General features: G+C 35.5%; 1 protein-coding gene across 2 annotated transcripts in view; it reads left to right on the forward strand.

Moving 5' to 3' along the window:
- Nucleotides 1-14,396, forward strand: part of FAP (fibroblast activation protein alpha) — a 68,554-nt gene that overhangs the window by 18,432 nt on the left and 35,726 nt on the right. For both annotated transcript variants that reach the window (XM_069472021.1, XM_069472026.1), the window contains 6 exons: nucleotides 2,971-3,043; nucleotides 3,721-3,841; nucleotides 4,745-4,899; nucleotides 6,930-7,033; nucleotides 8,884-9,019; nucleotides 12,599-12,643. In XM_069472021.1, coding sequence (XP_069328122.1) covers nucleotides 2,971-3,043; nucleotides 3,721-3,841; nucleotides 4,745-4,899; nucleotides 6,930-7,033; nucleotides 8,884-9,019; nucleotides 12,599-12,643 — 634 coding nt within the window. The remainder of the gene's footprint in view (nucleotides 1-2,970; nucleotides 3,044-3,720; nucleotides 3,842-4,744; nucleotides 4,900-6,929; nucleotides 7,034-8,883; nucleotides 9,020-12,598; nucleotides 12,644-14,396) is intronic.

Genomic DNA, 14,396 nt, shown 5'->3' on the forward strand with positions numbered 1-14,396 from the left:
TGCCTAAATCTAATACCCAGCCTTTTTCATTCCAAGCTCTGATTTGAGGTTAAGACTACATTATCTTTATACTGACCTTAGTTTCTCTTAAATTTAGATAATAGATATATTTTCAGACAGGTGCCGTTTTCTTTATGTGTATGTTTTAACTATTTGAAATAGTTACCATTTAAAAGAAAAAAAAAATGAATGTTCGGGTAGGCAAAGGATTGAGGGAGAGAATTTCTGGCAGAAGGAAGAGTATGTAAGGTCCAAAGGGGAGGGAGAGCATGGAGTGTTCAGGAAACTCAAATTAGATCAGTTTAGTTGAAACTGGAGGAACCTGCTGACTAGTGGGAGGTGGTGTAAGGTTGGGAAAGAGTTGAAACAGGAAGCATAGGCCAAATAATGATCAGGAAACCATTAAAAAGAGTTTAGATCTCTTTCTGATGATAATAGTGAATCACTCAAGGGTTTTAAATGGGAAATGACATGATCAGATTTGCACCTAAGAAAAATCACTCTGACTGAGTGTGGACAATGAATTGGTTTAGTTACTCATCTTAATGTGATATCCTCTTTGCTGTTATACAAGGGGAAAATAATCACACGGCTTGAAGAGGTATTGAAAAAAAATCTTCTAGTCTATTTCCCCTTTTGTCTAGCAAGAACACAAAAATTCAAAACAATTATCTATCTGTTTTAAATGTTTAGAAAAGAATAACTCTGATCTCCTTAAATGGTCGAATTAAGAAACAAGAAGTGAATCTAAATCCATTGAATGCATTCTGAGTCCTTCTCTTCTCTGTATCCACACTATCTCCAGATTCAAGAAGTATTTATTGAGCACTTGCTATGTGAAACACATATATTTTCAGGGGGATACAAATGAGCTCGAGGTGCCAACCCTACTCTCAAGAAACTTTTAGACTAGTGAGGTGGGAGGGAATCTCTGTGTCTCAGTACAATTTCTTAAGGCTTTAATCATGTCCTTGTTTTTCTTTTAATGATGTTGAAATTCTCTATTTTGAGGTTCCCCAAATTGGACAGCATTCCAAAAGAAGATGACAATGCTAATATTTTAATCATGGTTTGTAAAGGCTTTAGAACCTAGAATCACATTATAATTTTATTTTTTCTGCATTATATTGAATCAAGCCACTGTTTTGGAGGGGTTGTTTTGTTTTCTGTACAACTATCTAATTTTCCAGATTTTTTTTTTTGTTCAGGTAAATACAGTATGATTTAGGAAGTGAGGTATGACAAATTTGTTGAGATTCAAGGCATGACCTAATACCACTATTTCTAAGTCTTTTATATGCCTTGAAAGACTATGAATATCTAGCACAGAGAAAACAAAGACAGTTCTAGTTTCAAGCAAGGTAAGGAACACTGAGAAGGTGACAGTCTTTGTAAAGCATCCTCCTCTTCCTTCTCTCATACCTTTAGTGACTCAGAAAACAGGAAATGGCAGCTGTGGTGGCTTGCCAGTCCTGAAGAGACATGGATAGAGATTTTCAGTTTAACGCTGTCTACATGATTGCATAGATAATTCTACCCCATATAGAAACCTAAGATAGTGTTACAATGTCAAAGGTAATATGAACACTGGCTTGAGACAGAGTTGTGAACCAGGTGAAGAATTCCTTCTTTCTGGGTCGTTCCCTTGACTGCGATCTCACATCTCTTTCAATGTTTCCTACCTGCCAGGGGCCTGGTGCTCATACACTGCCCTCTGGAGGCCAGGATTCCCACTGCAGCACCAATGGTCACCTGCAGGGGCATCATTCTTTCTCTAATCAAAACTGTGCCATGTTCCTTCATTGCTGGCTAGGCCTTATGCTGCATGACCTAATAAGTTAATTCAAGGTAATGCATGTTACAGGTCTTCACAGATGTCCAAGTGTTAAAAGAATGGGCAAGGTTGAAATGACAGGCACATGTCAGGTTGGAGAGATTTTTTTTGAGAGGGTAGGTGAGAGTCTTTCTTGAGGCTTTTTGAAGTATTGAAGGTAGGTCTCATTTTGCTTTTCATTAAAAACAGTCTTGATGAAACTATTAATACAGTCTTCAAGAAGATAAAAGTCAAAACTTAAACATGGTATCCTATGACTTCTAACACTTATAAAAATCTGTATACATTCTTGTTGAAGAGGCACAAAAGCCCCACAATGCAAGTCATTCAACTGAGTACTTGCAAAGCAGAGTGACTCTAATCATTAAAGTGAGATTTTTGGCCAATAGAATATTTGAAATTTCCCCGTGGGTGGAGGGCTTTGCAAGCTTAAGGCATACTGCCCAGTATACGATCCGTTTTTCAGTTTAGCTTGAGATCAGATGTTCCTTTCCTTTTCTGATTTCAAGTCAGATCCCTGGGGAGATTGTCAAATGGCATCTTATTTTCAAAAATTTGAAATGCATATGCGTTCACAGAGATGGGGATTGTGAATGAGAATGTAGAAGAGCACATATTAAACTTCAGCACAATTATAGAATTTCAGAGCTGGAAGGCAATTCAGTGACCATCTCAGTCTGGTGTGTGCAAATTTTACAGTCCCGGGGCTTTAAAAGATCTGAGTTTAATTCGGGGTCTGCCAAGAACTAGCAATGTTACCTTAAAAAGTCATATCATCTCTTTACACTTCATATTTATTTTCTGAAAATGAGAGGGTTCTATTAGATAATCTCCAGAGCGGTTCCCACTTTCACAATCTATATGTGTTTAATCCATGCATCTCACTATAACGGTCAGAAAACTGAGACCCAGAAAAGTTAAGTGACTTTTAAGTAACTAGGGAAAGAATGGCAACTGCCACCTTGTCTCAAGTTCTGTTTCTATATTCTTCCCATTAGGTTTGTAGATGCAGAGGGGATGATCCTTAATTTTTATTGTTTGCATATTTTGTCGGTTTGTACAGACTTTTTTTTATTTTTTGCATTGAACGGCAAGGTTTGTTGTTTTTCTTTCTTTCGTTCTTTCCTTCCTTCTAGAGAATTTGTAAGAGGAAATGAGCTTCCTCGTCCAATTCAGTATTTATGCTGGTCGCCTGTTGGGAGTAAATTAGTAAGTGTTTAAATTTTTGAAGTGTTTAATCATGTAAATAAAAGAGGAGCCATTTGATTTTGGCCTTTGTTAAATTTCCCTGCCTGAAAGAAAAAAAAAATACATTCATGACTATTTTAGTGGTTAAAAATGGGAAGAGTTTTGATAAATTGAAACCCATCTGAGAATTCCGCAAAATCTCAAGCTCATGGATAGACTTCTTTAAATATCGCAGTCAAAAAACTTTATCCTTATACTCAGCCAGAATGCGTTGTGCCAGAAAGCTCAGGAAAAATATGGTTTTCACAAGTTTCCCAGACTAGCTTCAGACAACATGAAATTTTGTCCAAGCTCTTATTTAAGGACTCTAAATAAAGATTAGATCTGGCTAGCTATTAATATTCAGAGATTTATTCAACTTTCTGTCAATATACATAACTATTTGGAGTTAATAAAACAGCTAAAAAATAGTAGACTTTATTCTTCATTTGATATAGACTTTAAAAATCATAATTGATGTTAATGTGGGTTGGTTGTGTTTTTTGACCTATTAAAATGATATTTTAGTTGTGAATCTTTTTTTAATCTGGATTACCACTCTTTTCAAAGGTATTAGGTGAATAATTTTTCAAAAATACAGCCTTCATTGTATTTATTATGAAATTTCCCCTTATTGACTAACCTACCACCACTTCTAGGCATATGTCTATCAAAACAATATCTATTTCAAACAAAGACCAGGAGATCCACCTTTTCAAATAACATATAATGGAAGAGAAAATAAAATATTTAATGGAATCCCAGACTGGGTTTATGAAGGTAAGCTGCATTCTTTTTCTATTGCTGCTGTTTTAGGCTTTTAAATTAAAATAATTTCATACATTTAATAAGACTTAGGTGAGTAGTACCTTATTTCAATGAATGGGAGCATTTGTGAAAACTGTTATTAGGTTATGAACAGGACATACATGTTATCAGATGACTGGTAGAATTTATTTTCACAAACATTACTATGAAGTGATAGTAATGATTTATATTCCAAAAAGTATTAATATATAGTCCTTAGGTGCTGTGTTAGTACATTTTTGTCCTGTTTGCTTTTTCTTCAGAAAGAAATCTTTTTTTCAAAACTAAACTGTTTATGTTGTAAATGGTTTCTATTTTGGGAAAATATTTTTAGTTTTTGATACTCTCTTGATTTTGTCCTTATTCTAGTTCATGTAGAATCCAGGACTTAACTGGACTTTAAAAAGACTTCTAGTCTCTGTATTTATAAAAACTATATATGTAATACTGAACTAACTCTGTTTTGTTTTGTTTTGTTTTTAATATCCCCCAGAGAGAAATTCAGCTTTCAATGTTTATGTCACTCCGTAGTACAATTATAGTTCTCTCTGTTTTGGCTGGTTTAGGTGACTATAAAAAATGAGAAGCTGCCCTGAAGAGAAAGATTAATTATTGTTGACATGTTTATTATTTATTTAAAAAATCAAATTTCTGATTAATGTCTATTTCTCAAAAAACTAATTGATGTTTGATATGAGGTATGAGGCTAAACTATTCCTCTTAACTCAGATTACTTATTTTTTAATAACCAAAGCATGGCATATGTCTCATCCACACTAAAAAAAATTATTTCAGTCAATAGCTATTTAAAAGTACTTATAATGATTTTAAAAGTAAGATGCAATTATAATTAATATGCTAGTATTTATTTTTCAGAGGGAATGCTTGCTACAAAATATGCTCTCTGGTGGTCTCCTAATGGAAGATTTTTGGCATATGTGGAATTTAATGATACAGGCATACCAGTTATTGCCTATTCATATTTTGGTGATGACCAGTATCCTAGAACAATAAATATTCCATACCCAAAGGTATGTTGAATAGTTTTAGCAGATACTTTCATTTCCCTGGTGTCAAAATGAGCAACCATTATCATGAACGGAGGTGGGATCAACAAGTTTGGAGGCTTCTTATCCTTGTGCATTGTAAGGCAAACATTGTACTGTGCTTTATTATTTATGTGGACATCTGTTGCTTTGGACATCTGGTTGTGCTGGATGAAGTAGTCTTTGCAAAATCCATTGCAGAATCTTTGAAAAACATATGGTCCAGATCATGGAGGAAAAACAAGCTTAACTTAATTTTAATTTTTTTCATATTTCATGCTCCAAATTCAGGGTAAAGTTCTGTTTTGCAATTCCCTCTTGAATTCTCATGTAAATGCAAACTAGAACGGAAAATACAAATGTTGAATTTGATGTTCCTGTCAGGTAGAAGCAGGCACGAGTTATGGTCTTTTTTGGATATACAAAGTAGGTTACATTTGTGAGCCTCAGTTTCTTCCTTGAGGGAATTAGACATGGTGTGTGCCCAGAATTTCTTGCATATTTAAAAGTCTAGAGTTCTTATCATACATCCTTTTTATTCAGTCTCACGTCTGGAGAGAGGAGACCTGGATGTGAAGCAGGAGAATGACCAGGTCCCAGTGAAAAAGCATTGCATCCTAATTCCAATTTAGACAAGAAATCTGAAAAAAGTGGGAATCGAAGCATAAATTCACCCTTTGAACAAGGAATCAGATGTGACTTTGGAATGCAGTTTTTTGTCCTTTGGTCCTTATTGTTTTTACTTGCCAAGGAGAACACTGCCATGATGGCTACAGTGGGTCCCTGTATGTGACAAGATGGATGGATGTGGCATACACACAAGTGGATTCTGAAGCAAGCCAGAGTGGCCATAGACAGAGAAATAGAATTGCAGAGAGTCTACATTTATGTAAAGTCATTGAGAAAAGGCAACGGATAGGAGATGACTGTGTAGATAGGATGTCCGTCAAGGGCCGTGTGGAAAGTCTGGAAGCTGAGATGTTTGCAATTGAGAGGCCTGGTACTTGGGACCCATTGTGTAAAAGAATTTGGATCTTTGGGTGAGTCTATGGAAACAGGAAGAGATGAGGAAACCCAGAACCAAAGAGTGACTGACACTGACTGGGAAGCTGGGACCCAAATTCTCATGTTTCTTTGAGGATTAAAGTTACTGAAACATCTGGCATTGGATAGAGAGGTAGAACAACTGCAAAGCCAAACCTGGGGTGAAACAGGGAAGTCCTAAGAGAGACTAAACAATTCTTTGGATGAACTCAAACAGCAATGAGTCATTGAAGACTGTGTGTCTAAATTTTGTGGATTTAAATTTTATTACAACTGTTAAGATTCTCATTTTCTGCAGTAAAATAACAGAGGAACTCTAAGAAACTGTTTAGGCATGAGCTACACTATCATGTAAATTTTCAGTATACAGCAGCACAGAATGCACAAAACAAGAAAAGTGTAAAGCCCATGGACACTTTATTTGGAGGTGAAATTTTCCTGATCTTTTGTGGATGGTAGCAGTAGTAATACAAGCAGCTAAGAGACTGACATTTGGTGATTATCCTAGACCAAATCATATGGCAAAAGCAAAAAATATCCTTCATTTATTTATTTTTTCCATTCTCCTCCCAAACCAATTTCCCTCTGTGCTCCCTAGTACACAGAGATATGATGATTATTATATAATTATCTTAATAATGAAAATGAGAGAGATCTGTCTTGGAAATCAAAAAAGAGAATATGGATCACAGAACTGCATTTTCATACTCAAAATATTTTTCCCTATAAATCAAAGCCTTCTCATTAGGCATTTAAAATACATATTTTCACTCTGGTTGACACAACATTTGTAATTGCCTTAAAAGTAAAATTGAAATGAAGTTCTGGTCATGTTATAAATAGAATGTCTTCAACAGGAATATATTTAATATTGTTAGCTTATAAAAATATATCTAAATTTCTAAGGTATCTTTAAAACCTTGGTGATAATTAAAATTTTATGAGCTTATATATCTCCATTTTCTTGGCAGGCTGGGGCTAAGAATCCTGTTGTTCGGGTATTTATTATCGATACCACTTACCCTGGGCACGTAGGTCCCACAGAAGTTCCAGTTCCAGCAATGATAGCTTCAAGGTAATTAATCTCAGATCCCTCGCACCTTTTAAACTAAATTTTAACATGGAAATTTCTTAATCAGGGCTAATACTTTTTTCTAGTGAGTTTATGATGTGCATGCTATAAGCAAAAAGAACTAAGTAAATAAAAGTAGCATGCAAAGCTAAATACATACAAAATTAAAAATGACAAATAAGTTCTTTCAGTTGGCTTTTTAAAATTAGCTCTTTTTCACATATAAAGGTGATCACCAGGATCAGTCGAAGTGAAACTCTCCTCAGATGTACAGATGTGAACTTGGGGCCCACAGGCAAATCGCAAAAGTCATGTATGTCCTCCACATGGCTGCATTCAAGTCTGGCCTACTTTCTCTCAGTCTAGGCTTTGTGGATCACACGTGCATGATAAATAAGAGAAGAGAAGCTAACCCTCTCTTGATGTTAGCGTTTTTCACTAGGAAGCAGTCTATTCTCAACTGTTTGGTTGAAGGGTTGTCTGTTTGTGGATTAACTACAGGCAGACAGGGATGTGACGCATTCTCACTCTCCCACCGTGAGGTCCCATGTAGACCTTGTCTGATTAGCCCTGACCACAGCAACCTTCCCGCCCCCTAATCAGTCCTCTGTGGTCTTCTGGTTGAAGTGGATACAGGGAAGGAGTCCCCGTGCCCTGCCTGTTGGGCCTCCTGACCACTTCCCAGCACCCAGTGGGACAAGGCTTGGGTCTTCTCCCCCTGCCTCCTGAAGGAGAATCAGCCAGGGCCAAACGATTGATCACCAATAGGGAAAACAACGCCATCGGAGGCATCAGAGGCCACTGCTGGGCCTCTCCAAGTGAGCCTACTCCTAGATAAGCAAAATTGACTTTAAATTTTTGAAATATTTGCTATTCCCCACCCCAATCTACTTGATGAAAACTTGACTGATACATCATTTTTTTTTTTAAGTGTCATTCTCCTTAGGGGGCAAATGGAATGGTGGAAAGAGCACAGTATAAGGAGTGAAGAGGCTCATTTGAACATCTGTGCAATATTAACAATATAATAGTAACAGCTAACACATCTTGAACACATTATGTAGCAGGCACTTTAAACACTCTCAGCCAATCTTCACAGCAACCTTTAAAATTGGTGATATTATTATTCCCATATCAAAATGAAATAGTTAAGCAACTGGCCCGTTATATAACTAGTAGGACATAAAGCCAGAATATGAGCATGAGACCCCTTCCAGCTCTGTGGTTTCTTTTACACTGATGTCCAGAATTCTGTGATTCATTTTACATTGACGTTCTCTGTCTGCAATAGCCAAGTAATCATTGCTGCCATTCATTGGCATCTAGTATGTGCCAAACATTTGGGTTACTTCATATACTTCACAAGTAATTACTACACTGACCTGAATTTCAATACCTGACCTACAACTCAGCTTCCAATACCAACTCACCTGGTGACAAAGGTGGTCTTTTCACCACACTTGGCTCTTTCTCAACTAATTAAAAAGTGAAAAGTTGAGTTTACTTGTGCAAAATACCCAGTTTAATGCTTCTACCCCCCCACCCCCCGCCCCCATTGACCAGTAGCTTTGACCTTATGTCTTACATTCTTCTCTACGATTTAAAACTTCAGAATTGAGGAGAAAACTTAAGTATGAAATAATTTCATTAGATGAAAGTACTCTAACAGATATTTTTTAAAAAGTCAACATATATGTCCTTTCTCTCCAGTGAAAAGAAAGTTTTGTCTTCCTTACCTACTGCGTAAGTATTCCATAATAATAAAATACATGTTTTAGAAAACAAAAATTAAGAAATTATTTGGATGTGAAATTGGCTTATGGTTGTAACTGTCTGTTTTGATTTATTTGCAGTGATTATTATTTCAGTTGGCTCACGTGGGTTACTGATGACCGAATATGTTTGCAGTGGCTAAAAAGAGTCCAGAATGTTTCAGTCTTGTCTATATGTGATTTCAGGGAAGACTGGCAGGCGTGGGATTGTCCAAAGGTAGGGAGTATTAAAGCCACAGATGTATATTTCTGAAGATGAAAACACAATAGCGGGCACTCATGTATAGCTATTAATAACGTTTTATATTTTAAAGCCAGAACTACTGCATTCAACTCCTGATTGCTTTGCAAAAAAGCACTGTGTAGTCACAGGTCCATTACTTTATTAAATAAAATACCTCTTATTTTTTTGAGTGATTTAAGCCTTGAAACTGAATAGCAAAAAAGACTAAAAGAGACAATGTGACATTGGAAAAATTAGGTACCTGTCTCTCAATTAGGATGGTAATCCATTCTTTTGAGATTATAATGAGATTGGCAGAAAAAAAAAAAAAAAAGGAAGAGCAAAATAATGAAGATGAAAACATAGGATGGGCCTACAAGGGAAATAGATTTGTTCCATAAAAAAGAACCAGAGAAAAAAATACAAACATGTTCTATTCAATGTCAAAAATAAAAAATAAAAATCCCAAAGGAAATGGATATTATTTTTAAAAAGCCAAATATTCCCATTTTAAAATCAAAAGTGAATAACTGAAAAACATGACGTGAAATATTAGATCAAATTGTCCTGTTACCTGGTTATCTTAGGAGAGTGCCCCATTGTGTGTTAATGGTTTTGGGGGGTGGGGAGAACATCCTCTTGAAAACTAGGCACAGATTTATTGTTGAGTTTCAATTGTTTCTATTGCTCAAATCCAAACATAATCTGTTGAATTAATGAGTCAGAAAAATTACTTCACTAATCTAAAAGCTTTAAAATAAGCCTGTTCTTAATTACTTGTATTAAAAACTAAGACATACAAAATGTTTTCTTTAAATAGGAAATTTGATGGGTACATTTCATGAGACTTCTAATTATGAAGGAATGTTTCATTAAACCAAATATAGAATAAACCTATTTTATAAAGTAAAAAGAAAAGCAGAGCAATCAAAGTAAATCACTAAATTCCATCTAGAAATTAGGACATTATGTTTTGCAAGGAAAAAGTCATATGAATCTGTTTGGAAATATATCAGGACTATAATAGTCAACATTACTCAGGCTAAAAATATTTTTTTAAATCACTACTGTGTCTGTGAGAGGCTTGACTAATTTTGATGGAATATGCTAGAAGCTTATTTTTATCTTATATATATTTTGATATACAAAGCAGAAAGATTTTGGCTTTAATGCAGTATCACAGGCAAAGAAAGGACAGACTAATTTTGATTATCCTAGTTAATTAGAAACCATTGGTCTGATTAGTCAGCTTTGGGTGACTATGTTTTTAATGTTTTCATTGAATCTAGGTATTAGGAACTATTGCTTTAATTTTATTAGTTTGAAAACTATGAGATGTATCATTTAGACACCATTTTTAGCTCTTAAAACTAGGAATTTAAAATCTGTGATTGCTTTGGAATCTGAAATTCTAATTTATCAAAATCTGAGACAACTTTAATCCAAACTGACAGAACATTTAAGATGCTCATTCAATGAGGTGTGGAAGTCCCTGGAATATAAACTTTAGTTTTACAGCCAGAAAATAGTGATTAAATTTAGAATATCATGTTTGAATAACCTTAGGATTTCTAAACACCTCTGTCTCAATATAGTCTGATAAATACATGGGACACATTTTCAGATTTGAGAACAACTGTGGAATTTTCCAGCAACAACGTCGTGACTGTGTGCGTGTGTGTGTGTGCACATACAATTTAAAAACAAATAATGTTTAAAGATTAAGTGACCTAGCAACATTTTATTCATGTTGAGACTCATACTCAAAACAAAGAGGCCAAGGAAACTGGCAATAGTTACTTACAGTTACATTAGTGAGATTTATTAAGAAATTTATAGTTAGGGGAAGAAACATCTTTCATATTATTCTTCCTCCTCTGAACAGGAGATTAAAGTTAATTTTATCTTTATGCCTAAAAGTAATAACCAAAAAAGTTTCACTACTTTTTCAAGCCTTGTCTTACTTGTTCTCTCTGAGGCATTGTCCTATCCCTATAGGAGAAAATTCAAACTATGTTCTTAACATTTGTTATTCCCCTCCCTTTTATGACAGTACATCCTCTCATGGCTCTCCTTCTACTTCATTGACTGTTCTTTTCCTTTCCAGCTCTTCTTCTGACTTCTCTAGAACTCTTATTATTCTCCAAGTTTATATGTTGGCAAGGTAGGCTAACTGCTATAACAACAACAAAAAAAAACCTCCGGTAATTCAGTGAGTTAATACAGTAGAAATTTATTGCACATTCGTGTAACCGTCTGATAGTGAGTCCAGGTAAGTAGGGGATGGTGAGGGGTGGGGGATGGGGTACTCTGCTCCATACAGTCATTCAGAAAGCCAGGTGATAGCATTTCTGCTAACTTCATCCAGAGGCTTCCAACACTATTCCAAGGTTATTCAACTTGAGCATCAAAATTCAGCTGAGAGGTGGAGAAAAGAACGGAGGAGGATAATGTATGAGAGGCTTTTAGGGACTAGGCCTAGAAGTATCATAGGTCATTTCTTCTCACACACCATTGGCTAGAACTCATCACATGACCACATCCAACTGAAGGGGAGGCTGACAAACGCAGCCCAGCTGTGACCCTGGCAAAAGAGGAAATGATCTGCTGATTATCCTGCTGTCTCTGTCTCAACTCTCTACTTGCTCTCTTTGGGTGATTTTTATCTATACCAGAGCTTTCTGTTACCACTTGCCGGTAACTCTCAAACTTATTTCTGAGGATTTGAACTTTTGAGTATCTGTGACTACATCTTCTCTGTGCCATCCTCACTATCACGACCTTGATTCGGATCTTTATCATTCTTTCCCCCAACATCACAATAGCCTTTTATTAATAATTGGTCTCCCTGCCTCCTTCCATCTCACCCACTTCTAATTTGTTCTCTGTATCCTGCTCACAATTATATTTTCTAAATTGTTTATTTGCAGTCCTTCAGAGTATCTTGTGGATAAATATGCAACCTCCCTTGTCTTCTGACTCTTCCCTGTAGTCACCGTCCACTCAGCCACACTGAATCCTCTGTGGTTTACTAAGCTGGTCTGCTCTCTATGCTATTTGTTCTGCCTTGAATGTTCTTTTTCTAATTATTTGTCTAGAAATGTCTATTCATCCTTTTAGGTTTACTAAATATATGTTCAGTAAATGATGGACTATATTTTGCCAAAATATAAATCTAAATAAGATTCTGTACAAATTTTAAAATTTCTGGCTACTTCATCAGACTCAGAAAAGAAAGAATTTAACCTAACCTCCACTGTGACAGTTCTTTTTATCTACACCACACCAAGTTCTTGGGTTATGCTGGGCTTCACAGATATCATGATAAGTCCATGTCACTGCTAACCAGAATTATTAAAGATCTACAATAAGATCCAACACTTAGATAACCCATTTATATGCAATAGCACTGTTATATAAGATTTTTAATATAGTCCTCTTAAACTCAAGTTTGAAGTTAGATGACTAGTAATAGTACACTCTGACCAGGAAGCTTAACTGCAAATGTCCAGGTTATATTTAGGTAAAAATATCCTCCTAACACTATGTTTAATGTGATCTTTTGTCTTTTAGACCCAGGAGCATGTTGAAGAAAGCAGAACTGGATGGGCTGGTGGAGTATGATTTTGCTATCTTTTACTTATTTTTTAATAAAACTTGATAGATTCTCAGTTAACAAAGGACTATTTGCAATGTACCCAAACTGGTGCTACTTGTTTTCATAGAAAAAATATCAAGATGAAAAACACGGCCGGGCGCGGTGGCTCACGCCTGTAATCCTAGCACTCTGGGAGGCCGAGGCGGGTGGATTGCTCAAGGTCAGGAGTTCGAGACCAGCCTGAGCGAGACCCCGTCTCTACTAAAAATAGAAAGACATTATATGGACACCTAAAAATCTATATAGAAAAAAATTAGCCGGGCATAGTGGCGCATGCCTGTAGTCCCAGCTACTCGGGAGGCTGAGGCAGTAGGATCGCTTAAGCCCAGGAGTTTGAGGTTGCTGTGAGCTAAGCTGACGCCACGGCACTCACTCTAGCCAGGGCAACAAAGTGAGACTCTGTCTCAACAAAAAAAAAAAAAAAAAAAAAAAAAAGATGAAAAACACAAAGGTAGTTATCTCTTCAGTGACTTTTTTTTACCAGTTTCAATGTCTATATTTTTATAGAATTCTCTTGAGAACAAATCATATCCTTCATGTCCCAACCTTAACTTTATCAACTGACTCCTTAATATCTGTAACTAATATTACTTCTTAAACAAATACATAATTATTTTTCAAAAAGGAACGTAATCCCCGATCTGCTAAAACCCTCTTAATAATTATTAGCCATTTGAATCTAGGAAAAATAAATACATTGGGTATTCTTGTAATTTAAGGACAATCTACCTCATATTAAATTTCATATAAACTGTACTGAATTTCATATTTGTATATTCATTCCAGTATTTAAGTAATGATTTGTACTAGAATATACATATATATATGACATTTTCTTTTCCTCTCCTTTTTCTTTGTATAATGTGATGAAATCTCAGAGAAGTCGCCCCTCCCCTCAAATGCTAGTTGAATTCAATCATATATTTGTGGTGCTACTTGTTTTCATAGAAAAAATATCAAAAACATGATTTTTATACTAAAAATCCTCATAAATCACTGAATAAACCTATCCAAAACTTCCAGATACAAATGATCACAAGTTTTGGATAGGTTTATTCAGTGATTTATGAGGATTTTTTAGTATAAAAATCATGTTTGAGGGGAATATCAATTGTATTTTATATCCTACATGAAGAACACAAAATAGGACAAAGAATAAGTGCATGTTTTCTGGATGCTGACACTTACCACAAATATATGATTGAATTCAACTAGCATTTGAGGGGAGGGGCTACTTCTCTGAGATTTCGTCACATTATACAAAGAAAAAGGAGAGGAAAAGAAAATGTCTCTCAAAGACACTACCTTGGGTATCTGTACACATTTATTCTGAAAATGCTGCAGTGTTCAAAACACTCTGAAACATGTTAGAAAATGCATCTTTTGAAAGCTTCTATTTATAAGTGTCTTGAAGTCAAGTGCATCTTAAGTTTTGAACTCTGTATTGCACCGACCTTGTGTTCTCAGCAAATGTGAGCTGGATAAAGAAATGAATGAATAAATGAATGAATAAATTGCCTTATAAAGCTGTAGAAGATTTTTTTAAAAAATATCCTCAGTGAGGGCACATATGTGCCCTTAGAGAGAAGATGAGATCCCTACATTAAATCAAAAGTTATGCCATACTAAATCTAGAGAACTAATGAGTTAGTTATCTGGGACATGTGATTTTGTGCCAGATCATTTAGTATCTGTTAGAATTCTATTGAAAAC

Source organism: Eulemur rufifrons, chromosome 1 (assembly GCF_041146395.1).
Source record: "Eulemur rufifrons isolate Redbay chromosome 1, OSU_ERuf_1, whole genome shotgun sequence".
NCBI lineage: Eukaryota > Metazoa > Chordata > Mammalia > Primates > Lemuridae > Eulemur > Eulemur rufifrons.